Source organism: Cherax quadricarinatus, chromosome 10 (assembly GCF_038502225.1).
Source record: "Cherax quadricarinatus isolate ZL_2023a chromosome 10, ASM3850222v1, whole genome shotgun sequence".
Taxonomy (NCBI): domain Eukaryota; kingdom Metazoa; phylum Arthropoda; class Malacostraca; order Decapoda; family Parastacidae; genus Cherax; species Cherax quadricarinatus.
Genome location: NC_091301.1, coordinates 35431921 through 35458037, shown reverse-complemented (window position 1 = coordinate 35458037; position 26117 = coordinate 35431921). Strand labels below are relative to the sequence as shown.

The 26117-nt window shown below is 39.9% G+C and overlaps 1 protein-coding gene across 6 annotated transcripts in view; it reads left to right on the top strand.

Moving 5' to 3' along the window:
- The window catches only part of LOC128688073 (uncharacterized), a 209817-nt gene extending 198366 nt beyond the window's left edge, over window positions 1-11451 (top strand). For all 6 annotated transcript variants that reach the window (XM_053775805.2, XM_053775801.2, XM_053775799.2 and 3 more), the window contains one exon: window positions 10586-11451. In XM_053775805.2, coding sequence (XP_053631780.2) covers window positions 10586-11353 — 768 coding nt within the window. In that variant the 3' untranslated portion in view covers window positions 11354-11451. The remainder of the gene's footprint in view (window positions 1-10585) is intronic.
- Window positions 11452-26117: the final 14666 nt, after the last annotated feature.

Genomic DNA, 26117 nt, shown 5'->3' with positions numbered 1-26117 from the left:
CAGAGCCTGATCAACCAGGCTGTTGCTGCTGGCTGCACGCAAACCAACGTACGAGCCACAGCCCGGCTGGTCAGGAACCGACTTTAGGTGCTTGTCCAGTGCCAGCTTGAAGACTGCCAGGGGTCTGTTGGTAATCCCCCTTATGTATGCTGGGAGGCAGTTGAACAGTCTCGGGCCCCTGACACTTATTGTATGGTCTCTTAACGTGCTAGTGACACCCCTGCTTTTCATTGGGGGGATGTTGCATCGTCTGCCAAGTCTTTTGCTTTCGTAGTGAGTGATTTTCGTGTGCAAGTTCGGTACTAGTCCCTCTAGGATTTTCCAGGTGTATATAATCATGTATCTCTCCCGCCTGCGTTCCAGGGAATACAGGTTTAGGAACCTCAAGCGCTCCCAGTAATTGAGGTGTTTTATCTCCGTTATGCGCGCCGTGAAAGTTCTCTGTACATTTTCTAGGTCGGCAATTTTACCTGCCTTGAAAGGTGCTGTTAGTGTGCAGCAATATTCCAGCCTAGATAGAACAAGTGACCTGAAGAGTGTCATCATGGGCTTGGCCTCCCTAGTTTTGAAGGTTCTCATTATCCATCCTGTCATTTTTCTAGCAGATGCGATTGATACAAAGTTATGGTCCTTGAAGATGAGATCCTCCGACATGATCACTCCCAGGTCTTTGACGTTGGTGTTTCGCTCTATTTTGTGGCCAGAATTTGTTTTGTACTCTGATGAAGATTTAATTTCCTCGTGTTTACCATATCTGAGTAATTGTAATTTCTCATCATTGAACTTCATATTGTTTTCTGCAGCCCACTGAAAGATTTGGTTGATGTCCGCCTGGAGCCTTGCAGTGTCTGCAATGGAAGACACTGTCATGCAGATTCGGGTGTCATCTGCAAAGGAAGACACGGTGCTGTGGCTGACATCCTTGTCTATGTCGGATATGAGGATGAGGAACAAGATGGGAGCGAGTACTGTGCCTTGTGGAACAGAGCTTTTCACCGTAGCTGCCTCGGACTTTACTCTGTTGACGACTACTCTCTGTGTTCTGTTAGTGAGGAAATTATAGATCCATCGACCGACTTTTCCTGTTATTCCTTTAGCACGCATTTTGTGCGCTATTACGTCATGGTCACACTTGTCGAAGGCTTTTGCAAAGTCTGTATATATTACATCTGCATTCTTTTTGTCGTCTAGTGCATCTAGGACCTTGTTGTAGTGATCCAATAGTTGAGACAGACAGGAGCGACCTGTTCTAAACCCATGTTGCCCTGGGTTGTGTAACTGATGGGTTTCTAGATGGGTGGTGATCTTGCTTCTTAGGACCCTTTCAAAGATTTTTATGATATGGGATGTTAGTGGGATATATAATTTCCTCAAGAAATTAAAATTTAAATGAGAACAAACATATTTACTAGGGAATTTGGTAGTAGTTTACCTGGAGTTTACCTGGAGAGAGTTTCGGGGGTCAATGCCCCCGCGGCCCGGTCTGTGACCAGGCCTCCTGGTGGATCAGCGCCTGATCAACCAGGCTGTTGCTGCTGGCTGCACGCAAACCAACGTACGAGCCACAGCCCGGCTGATCAGGAACTGTCTTTAGGTGCTTGTCCAGTGCCAGCTTGAAGACTGCCAGGGGTCTGTTGGTAATCCCCCTTATGTGTGCTGGGAGGCAGTTGAACAGTCTCGGGCCCCTGACACTTATTGTATGGTCTCTTAACGTGCTAGTGACACCCCTGCTTTTCATTGGGGGGATGGTGCATCGTCTGCCAAGTCTTTTGCTTTCGTAGTGAGTGATTTTCGTGTGCAAGTTCGGTACTAGTCCCTCTAGGATTTTCCAGGTGTATATAATCATGTATCTCTCCCTCCTGCGTTCCAGGGAATACAGGTTTAGAAACCTCAAGCGCTCCCAGTAATTGAGGTGTTTTATCTCCGTTATGCGCGCCGTGAAAGTTCTCTGTACATTTTCTAGGTCGGCAATTTCACCTGCCTTGAAAGGTGCTGTTAGAGTGCAGCAATATTCCAGCCTAGATAGAACAAGTGACCTGAAGAGTGTCATCATGGGCTTGGCCTCCCTAGTTTTGAAGGTTCTCATTATCCATCCTGTCATTTTTCTAGCAGATGCGATTGATACAATGTTATGGTCCTTGAAGGTGAGATCCTCTGACATAATCACTCCCAGGTCTTTGACGTTGGTGTTTCGCTCTATTTTGTGGCCAGAATTTGTTTTGTACTCTGATGAAGATTTAATTTCCTCACGTTTACCATATCTGAGTAATTGAAATTTCTCATCGTTGAACTTCATATTGTTTTCTGCAGCCCACTGAAAGATTTGGTTGATGTCCGCCTGGAGCCTTGCAGTGTCTGCAATGGAAGACACTGTCATGCAGATTCGGGTGTCATCTGCAAAGGAAGACACGGTGCTGTTTACCTGGAGTTTACCTGGAGAGAGTTCCGGGGGTCAACGCCCCCGCGGCCCGGTCTGAGACCAGGCCTCCTGGTGGATCAGAGCCTGATCAACCAGGCTGTTGCTGCTGGCTGCACGCAAACCAACATTCGAGCCACAGCCCGGCTGATCCGGAACTGACTTTAGGTGCTTGTCCAGTGCCAGCTTGAAGACTGCCAGGGGTCTGTTGGTAATCCCCCTTATGTGTGCTGGGAGGCAGTTGAACAGTCTCGGGCCCCTGACACTTATTGTATGGTCTCTTAACGTGCTAGTGACACCCCTGCTTTTCATTGGGGGGATGGTGCATCGTCTGCCAAGTCTTTTGCTTTCGTAGTGGGTGATTTTCGTGTTCAAGTTCGGTACTAGTCCCTCTAGGATTTTCCAGGTGTATATAATCATGTATCTCTCCCTCCTGCGTTCCAGGGAATACAGGTTTAGGAACCTCAAGCGCTCCCAATAATTGAGGTGTTTTATCTCCGTTATGCGCGCCGTGAAAGTTCTCTGTACATTTTCTAGGTCGGCAATTTCACCTGCCTTGAAAGGTGCTGTTAGTGTGCAGCAATATTCCAGCCTAGATAGAACAAGTGACCTGAAGAGTGTCATCATGGGCTTGGCCTCCCTAGTTTTGAAGGTTCTCATTATCCATCCTGTCATTTTTCTAGCAGATGCGATTGATACAGTGTTATGGTCCTTGAAGGTGAGATCCTCCGACATGATCACTCCCAGGTCTTTGACGTTGGTGTTTCGCTCTATTTTGTGGCCAGAATTTGTTTTGTACTCTGATGAAGATTTAATTTCCTCATGTTTACCATATCTGAGTAATTGAAATTTCTCATCGTTGAACTTCATATTGTTTTCTGCAGCCCACTGAAAGATTTGGTTGATGTCTGCCTGGAGCTTTGCAGTGTCTGCAATGGAAGACACTGTCATGCAGATTCGGGTGTCATCTGCAAAGGAAGACACGGTGCTGTGGCTGACATCCTTGTCTATGTCGGATATGAGGATGAGGAACAAGATGGGAGCTAGTACTGTGCCTTGTGGAACAGAGCTTTTCACCGTAGCTGCCTCGGACTTTACTCTGTTGACGACTACTCTCTGTGTTCTGTTAGTGAGGAAATTATAGATCCATCGACCGACTTTTCCTGTTATTCCTTTAGCGCGCATTTTGTGCGCTATTACGCCATGGTCACACTTGTCGAAGGCTTTTGCAAAGTCTGTATATATTACATCTGCATTCTTTTTGTCTTCTAGTGCATTTAGGACCTTGTCGTAGTGATCCAGTAGTTGAGACAGACAGGAGCGACCTGTTCTAAACCCATGTTGCCCTGGGTTGTGTAACTGATGGGTTTCTAGATGGGTGGTGATCTTGCTTCTTAGGACCCTTTCAAAGATTTTTATGATATGGGATGTTAGTGCTATTGGTCTGTAGTTCTTTGCTGTTGCTTTACTGCCCCCTTTGTGGAGTGGGGCTATGTCTGTTGTTTTTAGTAACTGAGGGACGACCCCCGTGTCCATGCTCCCTCTCCATAGGATGGAAAAGGCTCGTGATAGGGGCTTCTTGCAGTTCTTGATGAACACAGAGTTCCATGAGTCTGGCCCTGGGGCAGAGTGCATGGGCATGTCATTTATCGCCTGTTCGAAGTCATTTGGCGTCAGGATAACATCGGATAGGCTTGTGTTAATCAAATTTTGTGGCTCTCTCATAAAAAATTCATTTTGATCTTCGACTCTCAGTCTGGTTAGCGGCTTGCTAAAAACTGAGTCATATTGGGACTTGAGTAGCTCACTCATTTCCTTGCTGTCATCTGTGTAGGACCCATCTTGTTTAAGTAGGGGCCCAATACTGGGCGTTGTTCTCGATTTTGATTTGGCATAGGAGAAGAAATACTTTGGGTTTCTTTCGATTTCATTTATAGCTTTTAGTTCTTCCCGCGATTCCTGACTCCTAAAAGATTCTTTTAGCTTAAGTTCGATGCTTGCTATTTCTCTGACCAGTGTCTCCCTGCGCATTTCAGATATATTGACCTCTTTTAGCCGCTCTGTTATTCTTTTCCGTCGCCTGTAAAGGGAGCGCCTGTCTCTTTCTATTTTACATCTACTCCTCCTTTTTCTTAGAGGAATAAGCCTTGTGCATACATCGAGTGCCACCGAGTTAATCTGTTCTAGGCATAAGTTTGGGTCTGTGTTGCTTAGTATATCTTCCCAGCTTATATCGGTTAGGACTTGGTTTACTTGGTCCCACTTTATGTTTTTGTTATTGAAGTTGAATTTGGTGAATGCTCCCTCGTGATTAGTCTCATTTTGTCGGTCTGGGGCTCCTCGCATACATGTCTGAACCTCAATTATGTTGTGATCTGAGTATATTGTTTTTGATATGGTGACATTTCTTATCAGATCATCATTGTTAGTGAATATGAGGTCTAGTGTATTCTCCAGTCTAGTAGGCTCTATTATTTGCTGGTTTAAATTGAATTTTGTGCAGAGATTTAAAAGCTCGTGTGAGTGTGAGTTTTCATCAGAGCTGCCTCCTGGTGTTATTACTGCAACAATATTATTTGCTATATTCCTCCATTTTAGGTGCCTTAAGTTGAAATCCCCCAGGAGCAAGATGTTGGGTGCAGGAGCTGGAAGATTTTCCAGACAGTGGTCAATTTTTAACAGCTGTTCCTGGAATTGCTGGGATGTTGCATCCGGAGGCTTGTAGACTACCACAATGACTAGGTTTTGGTTCTCGACCTTTACTGCTAAAACTTCCACTACGTCATTTGAGGCATTAAGCAGTTCTGTGCAAACAAGTGACTCTGCAATGTACAGGCCAACCCCCCCCTTTTGCCTGTTCACTCTGTCACATCTGTATAGGTTGTAACCTGGGATCCATATTTCATTGTCCAAGTGATCCTTTATGTGGGTCTCAGTGAAAGCCACGAACATTGCCTTTGCCTCTGCAAGCACTCCACGGATGAAAGGTATTTTGTTTGTTGCTGGCTTTAGACCCTGTATATTTGCAAAGAAGAATGTTATCGGACTGGTGGTAATGTTGGTACTGGGGGGGGATTTTTTTCCGGCATTAGTATCTGTATCTGTTGGTTTGGAGTGGAGGCCATCGACTGTGGTTCCACTCCAGGAATGACTGGATTTGGTGTACGATTTCTGCCATTTCCTGCCAGTTTTTTTTTCCTTCCTGGCACTAAAAAACCTCTCCCTCTTGAGTGGCTGTGGCTACCCAGGTTTTCCCATGGCCTGGATGTTTTGTATCTTTTTGTCCCCTTTAGATGGTATGCCTGGCAATTTAAGTTATAGCACAGTCTTTCCTGTACTGAAGAGGTACACATTTCAGGGTGAAAAAGCTTACAGGAAGGGAGTTTGCATTTTCCTGTTGTCATATGGGCATGGCATTTTCTAGGGTGGTCATAGTTGCACGTCCCATCTGTTTTTCCAGATTTCCCATGCCAGCAGATACCAAGTGCATAGTATGTGCACAGGCTTGGTTTCCGCTTGCCTTGGGTTTCTGTGACTGTATTCCCTGTTGGTGCATGTTTCCCTGTCTTACTTCTATCCTCCCTAGCACCAACAATGGAGCTCCCACCAGTTGTTTTTGGTAATTTATCCTCACTATTGCTATGGGAGCACAATGTGAAATTAATTGGTACCAGACCTGGATGAAAGTACCAGACAACTCAGTACTCAGTGGTCAGTCGTCACGTGAGGTCACAGACCCTGAGCTGCTTTGGGGATTAGTGTGGACGGTTACAAAGCATGGCTTGCTTCTGCAGTGTTTTAAAAATTGAGGTTGGAGAGTTGAAGGAGGAGGTCTTGCTTCTCCAGGAGGAGATTAGGAGGCTGAAGGTCCACCTCAATGGGTCTGGGAGAGAGTGTGAGGTGGCTGGAGTTGTGGGGAATGAGGCTTCTAGCAGTGAGGTGCAGTCTGTCTCTCGCTGTGAGGAGGCTGTAGCTGGGGAGGTAGCAACGGCTACCAGCAGTGAGGTGCAGTCCAGCACCTGCTACAAGTGGCGAGTGGTTCACAGTAATGGAAGGCGCATCAGAGTAAGGAAAGTTAAGAGTGAAGATCTGAAGGTAGGAAATCGCTTCTCTGTTCTTCAGGATGAATGTACTTCAGTGGCCAGTGAAGGTAAGGGTACTACTGCCCCTGCTAATGGAGGTAAGCGCATTCTTGTGGTTGGTGACTCTCAGGTAAGATATATTGACCGTGCTTTTTGTAATAGGAATAAGAAGATGAGAGACAGTGTGTGCTTCCCTGGAGCTGGTGTTGGGGACATTGTCAACAGGCTGGATAATATCACGTCAGGTAATGGGAACAAGCCCATTATCTGTCTCAGTGCTGGTGGAAATGATATTGGGAAGGGTAGGAGAGAAGAGCTGCTAGATAAGTACAGGTCAGCTATAGATTTCATTAAGTCTAAGGGAGGGATCCCAATCATATGTAGCATCTTGCCTAGAAGGGGAGTAGGAAATGAATGGTTGTCTAGGGCAATTGGTGTAAATTGCTGGCTAGACATACTGCAAGGAACTTGCAATCCCATTCATTGACAACTGGAACAACTTTTATGGCAAACATGATATGTATGCAAGGGATGGGGTACATCTCTCTGGGGCTGGGGTGGTAGCACTTGCAGACTCAATTGAGAAGGCCATTGGTGAAATGCCTATGATTTTAAACTGATGGAAGATAGAGGTATGGGTGTGTGTGGGAAACAAGCAGGTTGCAACACTTGGGTTGGAAACAGTAAATGTATAAAAGGCATTCAGCATGAAGTTATAAATAAAGACAATAGATCAGGTCAGCAAACAAAGGGGGACAGCAGAGGGCAGCAAGGGACTAGCTCCCTTAAGGTTTACTATACTAATAGCAGGAGTGTAAGAAATAAGATAGATGAGCTAAGATTAATTGTAAGTGCAGGAAACATAGATATTATTGCTATAACAGAGACCTGGCTTAATCTGAAAAATAGAGAGATGCCCTCTGAATGTCACATACAAGGCTATAAATTATTCCACACTGACAGGGTCAACAGGAAAGGTGGTGGAGTAGCGATGTATGTCAGAGACAATTTAAATTGTTGTGTTAGACAAGATATTAAATTAGAAGCGTCAGCCACTGAATCTGTTTGGTTACAGCTTCTCGAGGGCCGAGAAAAACTAATTTTGGGTGTGATTTACAGGGCCCCAAATCTTGATAGGGAGTGCAGTAAACTTCTATGGGACGAAATTCGTAAGGCATCTACATACGAAAATGTTGTGCTAATGGGAGATTTCAACTATAGACAGATTGACTGGAGCAATTTGACAGGAAATTTAGAGTCAGGTGACTTTCTTGATACGATCCAGGATTGTTTTTTAAAACAGTTTGTGACAGAGCCAACTAGGGGAAATAACCTCCTTGACTTGGTTCTTGCCAGTAGGGAAACACTAATTAATAATCTTGAGGTTAATGATGAGCTTGGGGAAAGTGATCACATATCACTCAGTTTTAATATATCATGGAATTCCCCTAATAATGGCAATCAAGTCTCCGTCCCTGACTTTCGCTTGGCTGATTTCATAGGACTGAAAAATTACTTAGGTGGGCTGAACTGGAATGACCTGACTAAGGGTCAGGTAGGTGGTGATGGTTGCCGATATGATGCTTTCCAGGGCATAGTTCTAGCTGCTCAGTCAAATTATGTTCCAAATAGGGAAATCAGATCAAACAAAAATGATCCTAAATGGATGAACAATAGATTAAAATATCTGATTGGTCAAAAGAGAGGCATATATAGGCAAATCAAAAGAGGAGAGGGGCAATTGAGAAATCGATATATTCAGTTAAAGAGAGAAATAAAAAAGGGAATTAGAAAAGCAAAAAGAGATTATGAGGTTAAAGTTGCAAGAGAATCGAAGACTAACCCAAAAGGATTCTTTCAGGTATACAGAAGTAAGATCAGGGACAAGATAGGCCCACTCAAAAGTTCCTCGGGTCAGCTCACTGACAGTGATAAGGAAATGTGTAGAATTTTTAACACATACTTCCTCTCAGTTTTTACACAGGAGGATACCAGCGATATTCCAGTAATGATAAATTATGTAGAACAGGACGATAATAAACTGTGCACTATTAGGGTCACAAGTGACATGGTCCTTAGGCAAATAGATAAATTAAAACCTAACAAATCCCCAGGCCCTGATGAACTGTATGCAAGGGTTCTAAAGGAATGTAAAGAGGAGCTTAGCACACCTTTGGCTAATCTTTTCAACATATCACTACAAACTGGCATGGTGCCAGATAAGTGGAAAATGGCAAATGTGATACCTATTTTCAAAACAGGTGACAGGTCCTTAGCTTCGAACTATAGACCAATAAGCCTAACCTCCATAGTGGGAAAATTTATGGAATCAATAATTGCCGAGGCAGTTCGTAGCCACCTTGAAAAGCATAAATTAATCAACGAATCTCAGCATGGTTTTACAAAGGGGCGTTCCTGCCTTACGAATTTATTAACTTTTTTCACTAAGGTATTTGAGGAGGTAGATCATGGTAATGAATATGATATTGTGTATATGGACTTCAGTAAGGCTTTTGACAGGGTCCCACATCAGAGACTATTGAGGAAAATTAAAGCACATGGAATAGGAGGAGAAATTTTTTCCTGGATAGAGGCATGGTTGACAAATAGGCAGCAGAGAGTTTGCATAAATGGGGAGAAATCAGAGTGGGGAAGCGTCACGAGCGGTGTTCCACAGGGGTCAGTGTTGGGCCCCCTGCTGTTCACAATCTACATAAACGACATAGATGAGGGCATAAAGAGCGACATCGGCAAGTTTGCCGATGACACCAAAATAGGCCGTCGAATTCATTCTGACGAGGACATTCGAGCACTCCAGGAAGATTTGAATAGACTGATGCAGTGGTCGGAGAAGTGGCAGATGCAGTTTAATATAGACAAATGCAAAGTTCTAAATGTTGGACAGGACAATAACCATGCCACATATAAACTAAATAATGTAGATCTTAATATTACGGATTGCGAAAAAGATTTAGGAGTTCTGGTTAGCAGTAATCTGAAACCAAGACAACAGTGCATAAGTGTTCGCAATAAAGCTAATAGAATCCTTGGCTTCATATCAAGAAGCATAAATAATAGGAGTCCTCAGGTTGTTCTTCAACTCTATACATCCTTGGTTAGGCCTCATTTAGATTATGCTGCACAGTTTTGGTCACCGTATTACAGAATGGATATAAATTCTCTGGAAAATGTACAAAGGAGGATGACAAAGTTGATCCCATGTATCAGAAACCTTCCCTATGAGGATAGACTAAGGGCCCTGAATCTGCACTCTCTAGAAAGACGTAGAATTAGGGGGGATATGATTGAGGTGTATAAATGGAAGACAGGAATAAATAAAGGGGATGTAAATAGTGTGCTGAAAATATCTAGCCTAGACAGGACTCGCAGCAATGGTTTTAAGTTGGAAAAATTCAGATTCAGGAAGAATATAGGAAAGTACTGGTTTGGTAATAGAGTTGTGGATGAGTGGAACAAACTCCCAAATACCGTTATAGAGGCCAGAACGTTGTGTAGCTTTAAAAATAGGTTGGATAAATACATGAGTAGATGTGGGTGGGTGTGAGTTAGACCTGATAGCTTGTGCTACCAGGTCGGTTGGCGTGTTCCTCCCTTAAGTCAATGTGACCTGACCTGACTAGGTTGGGTGCATTGGCTTAAGCCGGTAGGAGACTTGGACCTGCCTTGCATGGGCCAGTAGGCCTTCTGCAGTGTTCCTTCGTTCTTATGTTCTTATGTTCTTATTGCATCATCCCAATGTTAAACACATTTTATATATATAGATATATATATATATATATATATATATATATATATATATATATATATATATATATATATATATATATATATATATATATATATATATATATATATATATATATTTCAAGACATTTACACTCGTCGGTTATGTAAATATGGTCTTATACCAGTTAAAAATAATTCAAATACTAAATGTTTCTTTGAGTACACTCTAATAATAATTGTTAATAATAACTCGAAAAATGTTAAATATTTTTTTCAGTTGCTATTTAATTTTGGTTTTCATTATTGTTCTTGTTAGCTACAGTAATTTCATCCATTTCAGATAAGTGAAAAATTCCCTTCGAAAATCAGAGGAGAAAAATACGAAGAGATCTTCCCCACCTCCTTCCATAATAACAACAATAATAACACCATTGTTAAAGTGTTTAAGTCAGCGAGTGAAAGTGGCCAAACACTCGCCCTGACTGACACTAACAGTGTTCTCAAAGAAAACCTTCCCGAGAACGAGAGTGTTCAGAGAAAACAAACAGTGACTGAGGACCAACTCAAGGAACTAGTGTGCCGCTGTGTTGAGGCAGAGAGTGTCGGTGATGTCAATTTTTCTTTCCCCGGCGAGGGTACAAGTACTAACGTCATGTGTTATGATAGTGTATACTTTGGTGACAGGAGCTTTAATAAGTTACTAATTTTTGATCTAGTCAAGTCTGTAATGTCTGAATGTAAAGAATATTATCCGCACTCCCTGTCGTTGTGTGTCGACTACCCTGTTCACTTAGTACAAAATAGAGTTCTGTGTATCCTGCAGAAGGCAAAAGACGATACAAATCTCAATCCTACTGGAATGCAAGTGTTCCGGAGTGGCTCACTGTGTGTGTCAGAGAGCAACTGGCAGCACAAGCAGCTGCTGGCAGACACACTTGTAGAGAGCATTGTGGCGTCAGAGGTGCACCTGCAAGACCCAGCCTGGCAAGACTTCAGTCAGGAAGAACTGGAACTGAAAGAGGCTATATCAAACGAACTATTGAATGATCTCATCAGTGAAAGTGCCACTTTATTTAGTTCTATCCTAAAGAAAAAGTTACTGCAGTAGGACTGTGTTCAAAATACATATACAAAAGGGAGCAAGTGAGAAATATTGTGAATGATTATAACCGTAAAGGCAGATCATATGTACGTGTGTGTGTGTGTGATATATATATATATATATATATATATATATATATATATATATATATATATATATATATATATATATATATATATGCAAAACAACCACTGAAAAAAATAGTGAAATTCCAAGAACTTTTGTGACTTATCACATTATCAGTTCCTTGATAATAATAATAATAATAATAATAATAATAATATATTTACTACAAGTACATGTACAAGGTATACAGCCCTAGCTGACATCAACTATATAGAAACCCGCTTGTTATGCAGAGCATTTCGGGAAAATTAGGTCAATTTTGTCCCAGGATGCGACCCACACCAGTCGACTAACAACCAGGTACCCATTTTTCTGATGGGGAACATAGACAACCGGTGTAAAGAAACACTCCCAATGTTTCTACCCTCGCCGTGTGAAGCGAGAGCTTAACCATTATTTGTTTCTTGATAATATGAGAAGTCACGAAAGTTTAGTTTAATAGTTTAATATGTTTATTATGCACCCCATATCCATCCTGTGGGTGAGGTAGTCAAAAGATGACAGTCCAGGGACTGGACTCCAAAGTTTTTATAGATGAGCAAGTTACAGAGGTAATGAACTCACAATTACGAAGGTAATGAACTCCAGATAGGTCTGGTCACAATCATGACAAGTTACAAAGGCATTTACAGATTACAGAGGTACGTAATGGGTCCAGGGACGAGTCACGAAAGCGCTTGGAATTTCACTATTTTTTTACAATTCCAAGCGCTTCCATGACTTCTTACATTATCAGTTCCTTGATAATGTGAGAAGTCACAAAAGTGCTTGGAATTTCACTATTTTTTAACAGTGGTTTTTCTGCATATTGTGATATCACCTGTTTACTGAGATCTTATTGCATATTAGAGATGTACTGGAAGTGAAAATTTAGATATCCATGAATGCGGATGTGTATGAGGATGTCTTACTTATTTTGCAGATGCATATGCAGATATTCGATACATCTCTATTGCACATGTACATTGCATGGTCTCTTAAGGCAGGACAATTTGTCGTGGGGTCAAACCCAGGCCTGCCGCAGTTTGATAAATGGCATTTATATACATATATATATATATATATATATATATATTTATATATATATATATTTATATATATTTATATATATATATATTTTTTTATTATTTTTATTATCACACCGGCCGATTCCCACCAAGGCAGGGTGGCCCGAAAAAGAAAAACTTTCACCATCATTCACTCCATCACTGTCTTGCCAGAAGGGTGCTTTACACTACAGTTTTTAAACTGCAACATTAACACCCCTCCTTCAGAGTGCAGGCACTGTACTTCCCATCTCCAGGACTCAAGTCCGGCCTGCCGGTTTCCCTGAATCCCTTCATAAATGTTACTTTGCTCACACTCCAACAGCACGTCAAGTATTAAAAACCATTTGTCTCCATTCACTCCTATCAAACACGCTCACGCATGCCTGCTGGAAGTCCAAGCCCCTCGCACACAAAACCTCCTTTACCCCCTCCCTCCAACCCTTCCTAGGCCGACCCCTACCCCGCCTTCCTTCCACTACAGACTGATACACTCTTGAAGTCATTCTGTTTCGCTCCATTCTCTCTACATGTCCGAACCACCTCAACAACCCTTCCTCAGCCCTCTGGACAACAGTTTTGGTAATCCCGCACCTCCTCCTAACTTCCAAACTACGAATTCTCTGCATTATATTCACACCACACATTGCCCTCAGACATGACATCTCCACTGCCTCCAGCCTTCTCCTCGCTGCAACATTCATCACCCACGCTTCACACCCATATAAGAGCGTTGGTAAAACTATACTCTCATACATTCCCCTCTTTGCCTCCAAGGACAAAGTTCTTTGTCTCCACAGACTCCTAAGTGCACCACTCACTCTTTTTCCCTCATCAATTCTATGATTCACCTCATCTTTCATAGACCCATCCGCTGACACGTCCACTCCCAAATATCTGAATACGTTCACCTCCTCCATACTCTCTCCCTCCAATCTGATATTCAATCTTTCATCACCTAATCTTTTTGTTATCCTCATAACCTTACTCTTTCCTGTATTCACCTTTAATTTTCTTCTTTTGCACACCCTACCAAATTCATCCACCAATCTCTGCAACTTCTCTTCAGAATCTCCCAAGAGCACAGTGTCATCAGCAAAGAGCAGCTGTGACAACTCCCACTTTGTGTGTGATTCTTTATCTTTTAACTCCACGCCTCTTGCCAAGACCCTCGCATTTACTTCTCTTACAACCCCATCTATAAATATATTAAACAACCACGGTGACATCACACATCCTTGTCTAAGGCCTACTTTTACTGGGAAAAAATTTCCCTCTTTCCTACATACTCTAACTTGAGCCTCACTATCCTCGTAAAAACTCTTCACTGCTTTCAGTAACCTACCTCCTACACCATACACTTGCAACATCTGCCACATTGCCCCCCTATCCACCCTGTCATACGCCTTTTCCAAATCCATAAATGCCACAAAGACCTCTTTAGCCTTATCTAAATACTGTTCACTTATATGTTTCACTGTAAACACCTGGTCCACACACCCCCTACCTTTCCTAAAGCCTCCTTGTTCATCTGCTATCCTATTCTCCGTCTTACTCTTAATTCTTTCAATTATAACTCTACCATACACTTTACCAGGTACACTCAACAGACTTATCCCCCTATAATTTTTGCACTCTCTTTTATCCCCTTTGCCTTTATACAAAGGAACTATGCATGCTCTCTGCCAATCCCTAGGTACCTTACCCTCTTCCATACATTTATTAAATAATTGCACCAACCACTCCAAAACTATATCCCCACCTGCTTTTAACATTTCTATCTTTATCCCATCAATCCCGGCTGCCTTACCCCCTTTCATTTTACCTACTGCCTCACGAACTTCCCCCACACTCACAACTGGCTCTTCCTCACTCCTACAAGATGTTATTCCTCCTTGCCCTATACACGAAATCACAGCTTCCCTATCTTCATCAACATTTAACAATTCCTCAAAATATTCCTTCCATCTTCCCAATACCTCTAACTCTCCATTTAATAACGCTCCTCTCCTATTTTTAACTGACAAATCCATTTGTTCTCTAGGCTTTCTTAACTTGTTAATCTCACTCCAAAACTTTTTCTTATTTTCAACAAAATTTGTTGATAACATCTCACCCACTCTCTCATTTGCTCTCTTTTTACATTGCTTCACCACTCTCTTAACTTCTCTCTTTTTCTCCATATACTCTTCCCTCCTTGCATCACTTCTACTTTGTAAAAACTTCTCATATGCTAACTTTTTCTCCCTTACTACTCTCTTTACATCATCATTCCACCAATCGCTCCTCTTCCCTCCTGCACCCACTTTCCTGTAACCACAAACTTCTGCTGAACACTCTAACACTACATTTTTAAACCTACCCCATACCTCTTCGACCCCATTGCCTATGCTCTCATTAGCCCATCTATCCTCCAATAGCTGTTTATATCTTACCCTAACTGCCTCCTCTTTTAGTTTATAAACCTTCACCTCTCTCTTCCCTGATGCTTCTATTCTCCTTGTATCCCATCTACCTTTTACTCTCAGTGTAGCTACAACTAGAAAGTGATCTGATATATCTGTGGCCCCTCTATAAACATGTACATCCTGAAGTCTACTCAACAGTCTTTTATCTACCAATACATAATCCAACAAACTACTGTCATTTCTCCCTACATCATATCGTGTATACTTATTTATCATCTTTTTCTTAAAATATGTATTACCTATAACTAAACCCCTTTCTATACAAAGTTCAATCAAAGGGCTCCCATTATCATTTACACCTGGCACCCCAAACTTACCTACCACACCCTCTCTAAAAGTTTCTCCTACTTTAGCATTCAAGTCCCCTACCACAATTACTCTCTCACTTGGTTCAAAGGCTCCTATACATTCACTTAACATCTCCCAAAATCTCTCTCTCTCCTCTGCATTCCTCTCTTCTCCAGGTGCATACACGCTTATTATGACCCACTTCTCGCATCCAACCTTTACTTTAATCCACATAATTCTTGAATTTACACATTCATATTCTCTTTTCTCCTTCCATAACTGATCATTTAACATTACTGCTACCCCTTCCTTTGCTCTAACTCTCTCAGATACTCCAGATTTAATCCCATTTATTTCCCCCCACTGAAACTCTCCTACCCCCTTCAGCTTTGTTTCGCTTAGGGCCAGGACATCCAACTTCTTTTCATTCATAACATCAGCAATCATCTGTTTCTTGTCATCCGCACTACATCCACGCACATTTAAGCAACCCAGTTTTATAAAGTTTTTCTTCTTCTCTTTTTTAGTAATTGTATACAGGAGAAGGGGTTACTAGCCCATTGCTCCCGGCATTTTAGTCGCCTCATACGACACGCATGGCTTACGGAGGAAAGATTCTTTTCCACTTCCCCATGGACAATAGAAGAAATAAAAAAGAACAAGAGCTATTTAGAAAAAGGAGAAAAACCTAGATGTATGTATATATATATATGCATGTGCGTGTCTGTGAAGTGTGACCAAAGTGTAAGTAGGAGTAGCAAGATATCCCTGTTATCTTAGCGTGTTTATGAGACAGAAAAAGAAACCAGCAATCCTACCATCATGCAAAACAGTTACAGGTTTTTGTTTCACAGTCATCTGGCAGGACGGTAGTACTTCCCTGGGTGGTTGCTGTCTACCAACCTACTACTATATATATATATATATATATATATTTCTTTCAACACACCGGCCGTATCCCACCGAGGCGGGTTGACCCAAAAGGAAAAACGAAAGTTTCACCTTTTACATTTAGTAATATATACAGGAGAAGGGGTTACTAGCCCCTTGCTCCCGGCATTTTAGTCGCCTCTTACAACACGCATGGCTTACGGAGGGAGAATTCTGTTCCACTTCCCCATGGAGGTAAGAGGAAATAAACAAGAACAAGAACTAGAAAGAAAATAGAAGAAAACCCAAAGGGGTGTGTATATATATGTTTGTACATGTATGTGTAGTGTGACCTAAGTGTAAGTAGAAGTAGCAAGACGTACCTGAAAACTTGCATGTGTATGAGACAGAAAAACAAAGACACCAGCAATCCTACCATCGTGTAAAACAATTACAGGCTTCCGTTTTACACTCACTTGGCAGGACGGCAGTACCTCCCTGGGCGGTTGCTGTCTACCATCCTACTACCTAGAATATATATATATATATATATATATATATATATATATATATATATATATATATATATATATATATATATATATATATAATATATATATAATCATTTATCAAACTGCGGCAGGCCAGGGTTTGACCCCACGACAAATTGTCCTGCCTTAATTAAGAGACCATACAATGTACATGTCACCTTGTCCACTCTGCCATCGATCCTACAAACAACATGAGTCCAGCGAACTAGGCTTATTTCATGTTGCGAGGACACTCGTAGCAGTGGTATGCTCAAGGATTAAATTCAGCCTCCTGTTTGAATACCCACCTCAACAAGCAGTCTATATAGCATTGAAATCACGACACCAAAAACTTGTTCTTTCGAATATTTTTTTTAAAAATTAAGTTGAATTTTAAGCTTGTGTGACTTGATCAGTGCAGAGGAAAATTGGGAAACAAAAGAGATAAGATTAGGGAAGCTTAGGGAGAACATTGTGAAGTGTCTTGTGGTATCCATTAATGCAATAAGATCACAATAAACAGGTGATATCACAATAAATTCTCCTTTAATCACGCCAGTCCATCAGACTGGAAGCAGTGTGTTGGATCATCGTTATAATAAACTCAGAAGAATTTTTAATGAACTTAAAAATATACTGCAAAGAAAATTAATGTCTAATTGAAAACAGTGATTGGACAAAGCATACCAACAACAACTTTATAATTAACTTATCAGATAAAATATTAGATAAAAATACAACTGCTGCTCAATCCTTCGGTTTAAGTTTCGCAACTTCAAAAAAAAAAAATTAATAGTGTGGAAATTACAAAAGCCTTTTGTGACTCAGAAAAATCCTCTGATTTATCCACTGATGAAATTAATATAAATAAGGGATAGTTTATAACTCTGTAATAAAACAAAATATTCCCAATTACCTTCAAAGATTTTTTTAAGTCTTATGAAAAACTTATTAATAATAAAAATTTACATATTTCTAAAGCAGACAAAATAAATGAAATAGTAATTTTGAAAGAAACTGATTACCGAAGAGGAATAAATAACTTTTTAAATGATACAGAAACTTATTCTAAACTTAGAAAGAATCTCTTAGATTCTGTTAACAGTAATTTTAATAAAATTATAAAACTGCCATTGAAAGCAAAGATGAATTAATTAAAAAATTCACGTCCACTAATCCATCTTTACCCTACATGTATAAATTAGTAAAAACCCACAAACCAGGTAATCCAGTTAGACCAATTATTACTTCCATAGGTTCAGTTTCATATAAATTATCTAGATGGCTCGTACATTTTTTGAGCCCAATTGTTGTTGGAAAAAATCTAACTTTAATGTTATAAACAATATAGATTTAGTAGATAAATTAAGCAACTTCATCGATTTAAATGATTTTAACATGATTAGTTTTGATGTTACTTCCTTGTTTACCAAAGTTCCAGCTGATGATTTATTAAGTTTCTTATCTGAAGAACTTATTAATTACAATTTACCATTACCAGTTCCTACTGTCATTAAACATGTTAAACATTGTATTGCTGATGCAAAGTTTGTGTTTAATGACAAGTTTTACACTCATTAGTTTGGTATGACAATGGAAAATTCTCTCTCACCTGTCCGTAGTAATTTGTATATGGAATATTTTGAGACAAGATTGCTTAACAAAATCCTTCCCAATAGAGATAAGTGGTATAGATATGTTGATAATATTTTATGTCTTATGCCTGAGAATATAGATATAAACCATTTCCTTGATAAATTAAATAATCTAGCTCATTCCATAAATTTTACTGTTAAGATGGAACAAAATAACTCATTGCCTTCTCTAGATGTTTTAATTATTAAGGGGAACCATGGTTTTAAATTTAAAATTTACAGAAACCCAACAGATAACTGTTCCTATTATTCTTTACGTCAAAATAAAATTAAACTATGTTTCCTCATCAATTTTTTTGAGAACTTTACGTATTTGCAGTCCAGAGTTCATAGATGAAGAAGTCTCGAAAATTTATGAAACAGCAAATGACCTAAAATATCCAAGAAACTTAATTGATAATTTGTTTAAAATTGCTAGAAATACTTTTCACAATTCAGAGAGGGACATCCAGCCTTATTCAACTAAAAATATGTTGCTTCTCCCTTACCATGAAAACTTGATTGATATGTCTTCTCTATTTAAGAACTTTAATATCATAGTTGTATTTAAAACTCTTGATACAGTAAAAAAAAAAACTTTTGATAAAAATTTCCCCAGAAATGCTGACAGATGTGTCTACAAGATTCCTTGTAAAATATTTGATAAAGTTTCTTACGGTCAAACCGGTAAAAATCTTGAACTAAGATAAATATAGCAATAGAAGAGGACAAGATTGTAATGCTCTATTTATTCTTGTGAGAGATTTTAACTATCCAATTGATTTTCAAAAAGTTGAGAAAGTTGTATGTAGTAAGTCGATGGTCGACAGGAATATTGCAGAATCAGATCTCATAAAAACAGCTTTGAAAATAATATGAATATTGCTTTTGGGTTATACAAATTGGATTCATTAATAATTAATAAAATTTGAGAAGAATTTAAGATACATTAGACAAATTAAATTTTTGGGTAGAATAACAATTGTGTTTCATGGATCCTTGACTACTTACCTTTGTCATAAAAAGTGTTGAGGTGGCCGTGAGGTGTAGTCTCGTCCTTATATGACTTCCTGTTAATATATATATATATATATATATATATATATATATATATATATATATATATATATATATATATATATATATATATATATATAAGAATGAAAATAGCTAAAAAGCGTCCACACCACCACTTTAAATTAAGTCGTTTCTAAAATTTTACATGTTTAAAGATTTTTTTCATTTGTGTCAATGTAAAAATTAATAAATTTGTAACAAAAGAACCTTAGAAAACTTACTGTGGAAAATTTTGGATTTTCCTAATTCAGCATGTGTAAATTTGAATAAACCAATAATTGTGTAACAAAATATGATGCTGATTTAACCCTTTTGAGAAATTTCAAGTGAGGGGGGATGTAGAACAGCTGCTGAGTGACGCGGACTGGGGACACCATTTTGTAATTTGTGGGCATTGGTTGTGGAAAATTGTGCTAATAATTTTGCGCCTTCTGAGCCAAATTGTAAGGTTTCAGACTGAATTTATAATTTGGAACCCATGTTAATGTCCCCTGCTGAAGAACTGGGACTGGAAATTTGAAGGACCTCAAGAATTACATGTAGATGGCGAAAGGGATAAAACCATCACTCACTGGGAGGTGCACTATTAGTCCTTGCATTTAGATCTCTAGCTGGCCAGTGTAGGGTCTAGGTGTCAGGCAGGTGTTGTGGTGTGATCCATCTACAGTAATTAAATGGTAAGTGGTAATATGAATTTCTTTTGTGTACCCAGAAAACTTAATCCTATACAGTCCACAACTTTAATTTACCAGAGTATCTGGTTTTAATATTGCAATTATTAATTAGATGCCATTTCTAGCTTTTTTTTTTTTTTTTTTGAGTGGTAGAGAGTGGGTATCGAAGGAGTTGCAGTCCTGGAATCTACTGTGGCTTAAGTCCCACTTATCTCATCCAAATTACTTGCAGGTAATAATTCAGGTAATACCCTGTAAACCTCTTGCAGGTAATTTGCTCACATAATAATAATAATAATAATAATAATAATAATAATAATAATAATAATAATAATAATAATAATAATAATAACAATTCAAACTTACCAAACCTTATTATAACAATCACAATTTAATTTAGACTAACCCAACTAAATACATTTTTCATGAGTTTACAATAATTTAATAATAAATTAACAAAATGAAATATATTATTTTTTCGTTAGGCTCAGAATGATTTTTGCAAAATTACTGCATACACAAATAACGGAACCGCCTTTCCTCTCAACCATCCAACTCATTAGAAAGAGCTCAACTTTTCTCGAGACATAAAGTCAAACTCTAAACTTAGAGCGAGACAGCAGATAGTAGAGTTAACATAGGTTCAAGACATCTGCAGAAGGTACCAGAGTATCCCCTCATTAAAAAAAAAATTCGCGCCATTTAAATTAAACGCTGTATATATACAAAGGGGGAAAAAAGAGCTATTTTCCCATATTGTCCCTAACTCATCCTAACTTATATTTACATACGGGAAAGAGTATCAACCAGCTCATTATCTTTGCCAACAATATGTAATATGCATAAATTATATGGTTGCAGCCTGAGATTCTATCTCATTAATCGTGAGTTGTGGTTCTTAATAGTGTTGAGGTAGAGCAGAGTGTTGTGGTCACTGCAGACTGTGATCACTTGGGATGACTGCCGCATGTACACTTTAAAATGTTCTAATACCCGTATTGGAGCGAGGGCTTCTTTCTCAGTCGTGGAGTAGGCTCTCTGGTGAGGTTGATATTTGGCCGAGAAGTAAGCCATAGGCTGTATGCACTCTTCCCCGGTTTGCAGAAGTACTTCCTCCACCCCTGACTCATAAGCATCAACCTGTAATGTAAAAGGTTTTGAGAAATCATGAGACAGGAGAATGGGCGCACTTCAAAGAATTCGCTTTGCTTTAGTGAAAGCGTTTTGACACTGTGGGGTCCAAGGAAACTGTGATTTATGACTGGTAAGTGAGGTTAGGGGGGCTACAATATCTGCAGATTTCTTACAGAATCGTCTGTAAAACCCTACTATACCTAGGAAACATTGGAGGGATTTTCTATCATAAGATACTGGATAATTTTTAATGGCAAGAGTTTTAGCAAATTTAGGGGCCATTTTGCCACTACCTACTTCATGGCCCCAAAAACTAACAGTAGATTGGCTAAAGGATGACTTAGATAAATTAACAATTAAGTGGAAACTCTGAAATATCTCAAAGAGAGCTTTTAGTCTAAACATGTGTTGGTCCCAGGTATCTGACACAACTACAATGTCATCTAGGTAAGCGGCCATGCCTTCAAGTCCTTTAATAACCTGATGGATCAGCTTTTGGAATGATGCCAGCGAGTTTTTCATTCTAAAAGAGGTTACTGTACATTGATAACGACCTAGAATTACGAAGACAGAGATTTCCTTTGCCTGATAGTAACCTTTAAGGAAGTCGAGTTAAATACATAAAAGTAGCCTTACCCATGAAGTCTATTACGCCATCCAGACGTGAAAGAGGGTAAGCATCTTATTCATCTTATGGTAGTCTGTACACATTCGAAAACCTTCATCAAACTTCTTAACAAGGATGCAGAGTGAAGCCCACGGACTAGATGAATCCTCCATTAACCCGTGTTCTAACATAAATGTTACTCCTACTGAAGTAGTCTGTTTTTTTTTCAGGATTAGCTCTGTAGGGGAAGAGTTTAATAGGTTTAGAGTTTCCAACATTTTATCATGATATCCTAGTGTACATTTTTTTGGAACATCCGAAAAGATGTCAGGGTAAGTTTGTAGGAGCGCAGTTAAACTTGTTACTTGATTCTTATACAGTCCCACCATTAAAGGGCTAGGGTCCTTGAGGAGGACAGAATTGGGATGCTTTTCTTGAATTTCAGAAACAGGGTGCAAGGAGTCAGGGTCGTCTAAAGGGGCAGAGGATAGTCATTACTGGGAGTCTTGTCAAGGGGAATTAGTTTAATATGTTTATTATGCACCCCATACCTGTCAATTTTGTCAAGGTTGGGAACCAAAGCAATCATAGTACTAGGGGGAGAGAGCACAACTTTGTAGTACCCACAGTCAGTGGCCAGGCTTCAAACACCTTTTATTGTACAGCAATAAAGGAATGGAACAGACTGCCCACAAATGTCAAGGCCAGTCATAGCTTGAACCAGTTCAAGAAGACTGCCAAAAAGTGTCTGATGAATGAAGCAACAGATAGGGAGGGGAATGATTTTCTATTTTTTAGCTAAAATACGTGTAAATTTTACCTTATCCCTAGTAATGACCCTCGTATTGTAGATAGTCGTAATGACCCTCGGGTAGTAGATAGTCTTAATGACCCTCGTATTGTAGATAGTCTTAATGACCCTCGTGTAGTAGATAGTCTTTTTAGTATGATAATAAGATGTTATCTTCATTATAGAATAATAAGAAAATATTATAACCTTTATATTATAATAATAAGGTAAAAGGACCCCAATGGAAATAAGTCACTCTGTCTGACTTTTTTGGGTTATCCCAGGTTCTCTACACATATGCTGCTATGTATGATAATTCTATGTAACTGTATTGTGTATACCTGAATAAATTTACTTACTTACTTACTTACTTACTTACCCATCCTGTGGGCGGTAGTCAAAAGATTACAGAGGTACATAATTGGTCCAGGGACTGGACTAAAAAGTTTTGATAGCTGAGCAAGTTACAGAGGTAATGAACTCACAATTTACAAAGGTAATGAACTCACAATTTACAAAGGTAATGAACTCCAGGTAGGTCTAGTCAAAATCATGACAAGTTACAAAGGTATTTACAGATTACAGAGGTACGTAATGGATCCAGGGACTGGGCCCCCAAAGTTTTGATAGCTGAACTAGGTGCAAAGGTAATGAACTCACAAGATACAAAGGTAATGAATCCTGTAAGAATGGTTACTTACGTTTATACATGGCTACAATCATGAACAAATTATAGAGTAATGAGCAATTCACACGTCCACACCCGGTCACAACTGTAGTGAGTTATTGGTCCAAATATTGATTGTTGAGTCACACACACACACACACACACACACACACACACACACACACACACACACACACACACACAAACTCATACACACACACACACACACACACACACACACACACACACACACACACACACACACACTCAAACTCTAACTCACACACACACACACACACACACACACACACACACACACACACACACACACACACACACACACACACATACACAAACTCATACACACACACGCACACACACTCATACACACACACACACATACACACACATACACACACATTCATACACACACATACACACACAAACACACACACACGGGAGCTGCTACATAATTTACATCAGATAGTTTACTTGCAATTTCCATAGGTCCCGTAAATCTAGCTTTCAAGGTGTGGCCAGTTATAGGTTCCTGCATAAGCACCTTGTCCCCCGGATGACAGGAGCGATACTTTGAGTTTCTGTCATACCTCTGTTCCATAATATTTGGTGTTGTTTTTAAACTAGCCTTAGCCAACTGAGATGCCACCTGTAACCTTGAAGAAGGGTTGTAGAGTGTTATGCAGGCGTCTTCTCCCATACATCTTTCCTTGAGCACTCTCAGAGGACCTCGTACGTTGTGCCAAATATCAGCTCAATTGGACTGTACCCTGTGGACTCCTGCACAGTTTCTCTCATTGCGAACAGCAACAGACGAAGTGATGCATCCCAGTCTGTATGAAAATGCATGGAAAAATTTCTCATCATGGTTTTCAATGTCTGATGGAATCTTACTAAGGCGCCCTGGGACCGAGAATGATAGGCAGTGGATAATTTATGAATTATTCCTATCCTAGTTAATGCTTCCCTAAATGCTTTGGCAGTAAAATTAGTACCTTGGTCACTCTGAATAGACTTAGGAATACCAAAGCAGGAGATAAATCTAGTTAAAGCTTAGATAATAGCTTTGGTGTTGATACTGTGCATTGGGATTGCTTCTGGATATCCAGTAACTTTGTCCATAATAGTGAATAAATACTGGTTCCCAGACTTGGACTTAGGCAATGGACCTACACAATCTATAATTAACTCTGCAAAAAGTTCTCTATCCGCGGGTATGGGATGGAGAGGTGCAGGTTTAATGGGGTGTCCAGGTTTCCCTACTAGCTAACATTCCCTATCAACAACGGATGTGATTCTTCACATCTTGCCTTAGCTTTGGAAAAAAAATCTTCTAGTATTCTATACATGGTTTTAGTAATTCCTAAGTGGCCTCCTAACGAAGAGTTATGAGCTATATTTAATATTTGTGATCTAAACTTTTTAGGAACTACCAATCTGTCTTTCGCCTTCACTCTACCTCCTTACCAGTCTCAGTGCAGATTAAGAAGTCGCTTTTTAATTTTATATTTGACTCGGTGATGTGAGGAGTATTCACCCATGGCTGCCTGAAAAGCGAAATTCAAGGAAGGGTCTTTTCGCTGTTCTTCTCGAAAGGACAGTCCCTCAGGCATGGAGACAGATATCTGGCAATCCTGCAACCCTGGAATAGGAAGGCTTGATCTGGGTCTGTTCACTAAATTTAAGAGGCCCTGACCAGTTTTCCTCGTAAAACAAATTGGCTAGTCCAAGATCAGAGTCGTCCAAGGATGGGTTAGCATTCTCATCAGACATCCCTTGGGATTTTTCCAGAGATATGGGCAACATCGAAGAAGAAATTCGTCAGAAACACCTACAGTCAAATATCCAGTGTAATATTTACTCTGCACATGTACTTTATGTAAAGGGACAGAAAATACTGCTCCTCCAAATGCTTCTGAAAGAACTGATGAGTGCAGTGATGTTTGTTCAGAAAGGGGAAGTACTACCTCTTATAAAGAAGCAATAAGCTCCGGTATCCCTAAATGTTCTTACTTCAGTTTTCTTTGAATTCTCCTGAAAGGAGATATGACATGTACTGTAGTATGGGGCCATCCACACTATTTCTTTCTGATTCATTGCAGTAGGGAGATTAGTAATTCTCCCTAATGGTTGGGGTTTTGCTGGGGGGGGGGGAATTTGGCTTAATATGGCCAGGTTTATGGCCAGGTTTTTTCTTCGGCTTCCTGCTGTTTTGATTGGTGCCAGTCTCTGTACTGACGTCGTTGTTCACCGTATTGAGCATGGGTTTGATGTCGCTCACCAGGTTGACCGTGAGTTGAATAACGTGGCTCACCAGGTGACTTTTGTGAGCTCATTACCTTTGTACCTAGTTCAGCTATCAAAACTTTGGGGGCCCAGTCCCTGGACCCATTACGTACCTCTGTAATCTGTAAATACCTTTGTAACTTGTCATGATTGTGACCAGACCTACCTGGAGTTCATTACCTTTGTAAATTGTGAGTTCATTACCTTTGTAAATTGTGAGTTCATTACCTCTGTAACTTGCTCAGCTATCAAAACTTTGGAGTCCAGTCCCTGGACCAATTATGTACCTCTGTATTCTTTTGACTACCGCCCACGGGATGGGTATGGGGTGCATAATAAACATATTATACTACTACTACTACTACTACCAGGTGACTTGGTTGGCGTCGGCGATCACCTTCGTCCTGCCACTTCATCCTCCATTCAGGAACTCTTCTCTGAAGATCTCTACTCATGCCAAACTGTTAGGAAGAAAGATTAAACTGCTTGGACAAGGAGCAGTTAGTCTGTAAAGTGTTAGCCAACCTGGCTGCTTCCAAAGCAGTGGACAATTCA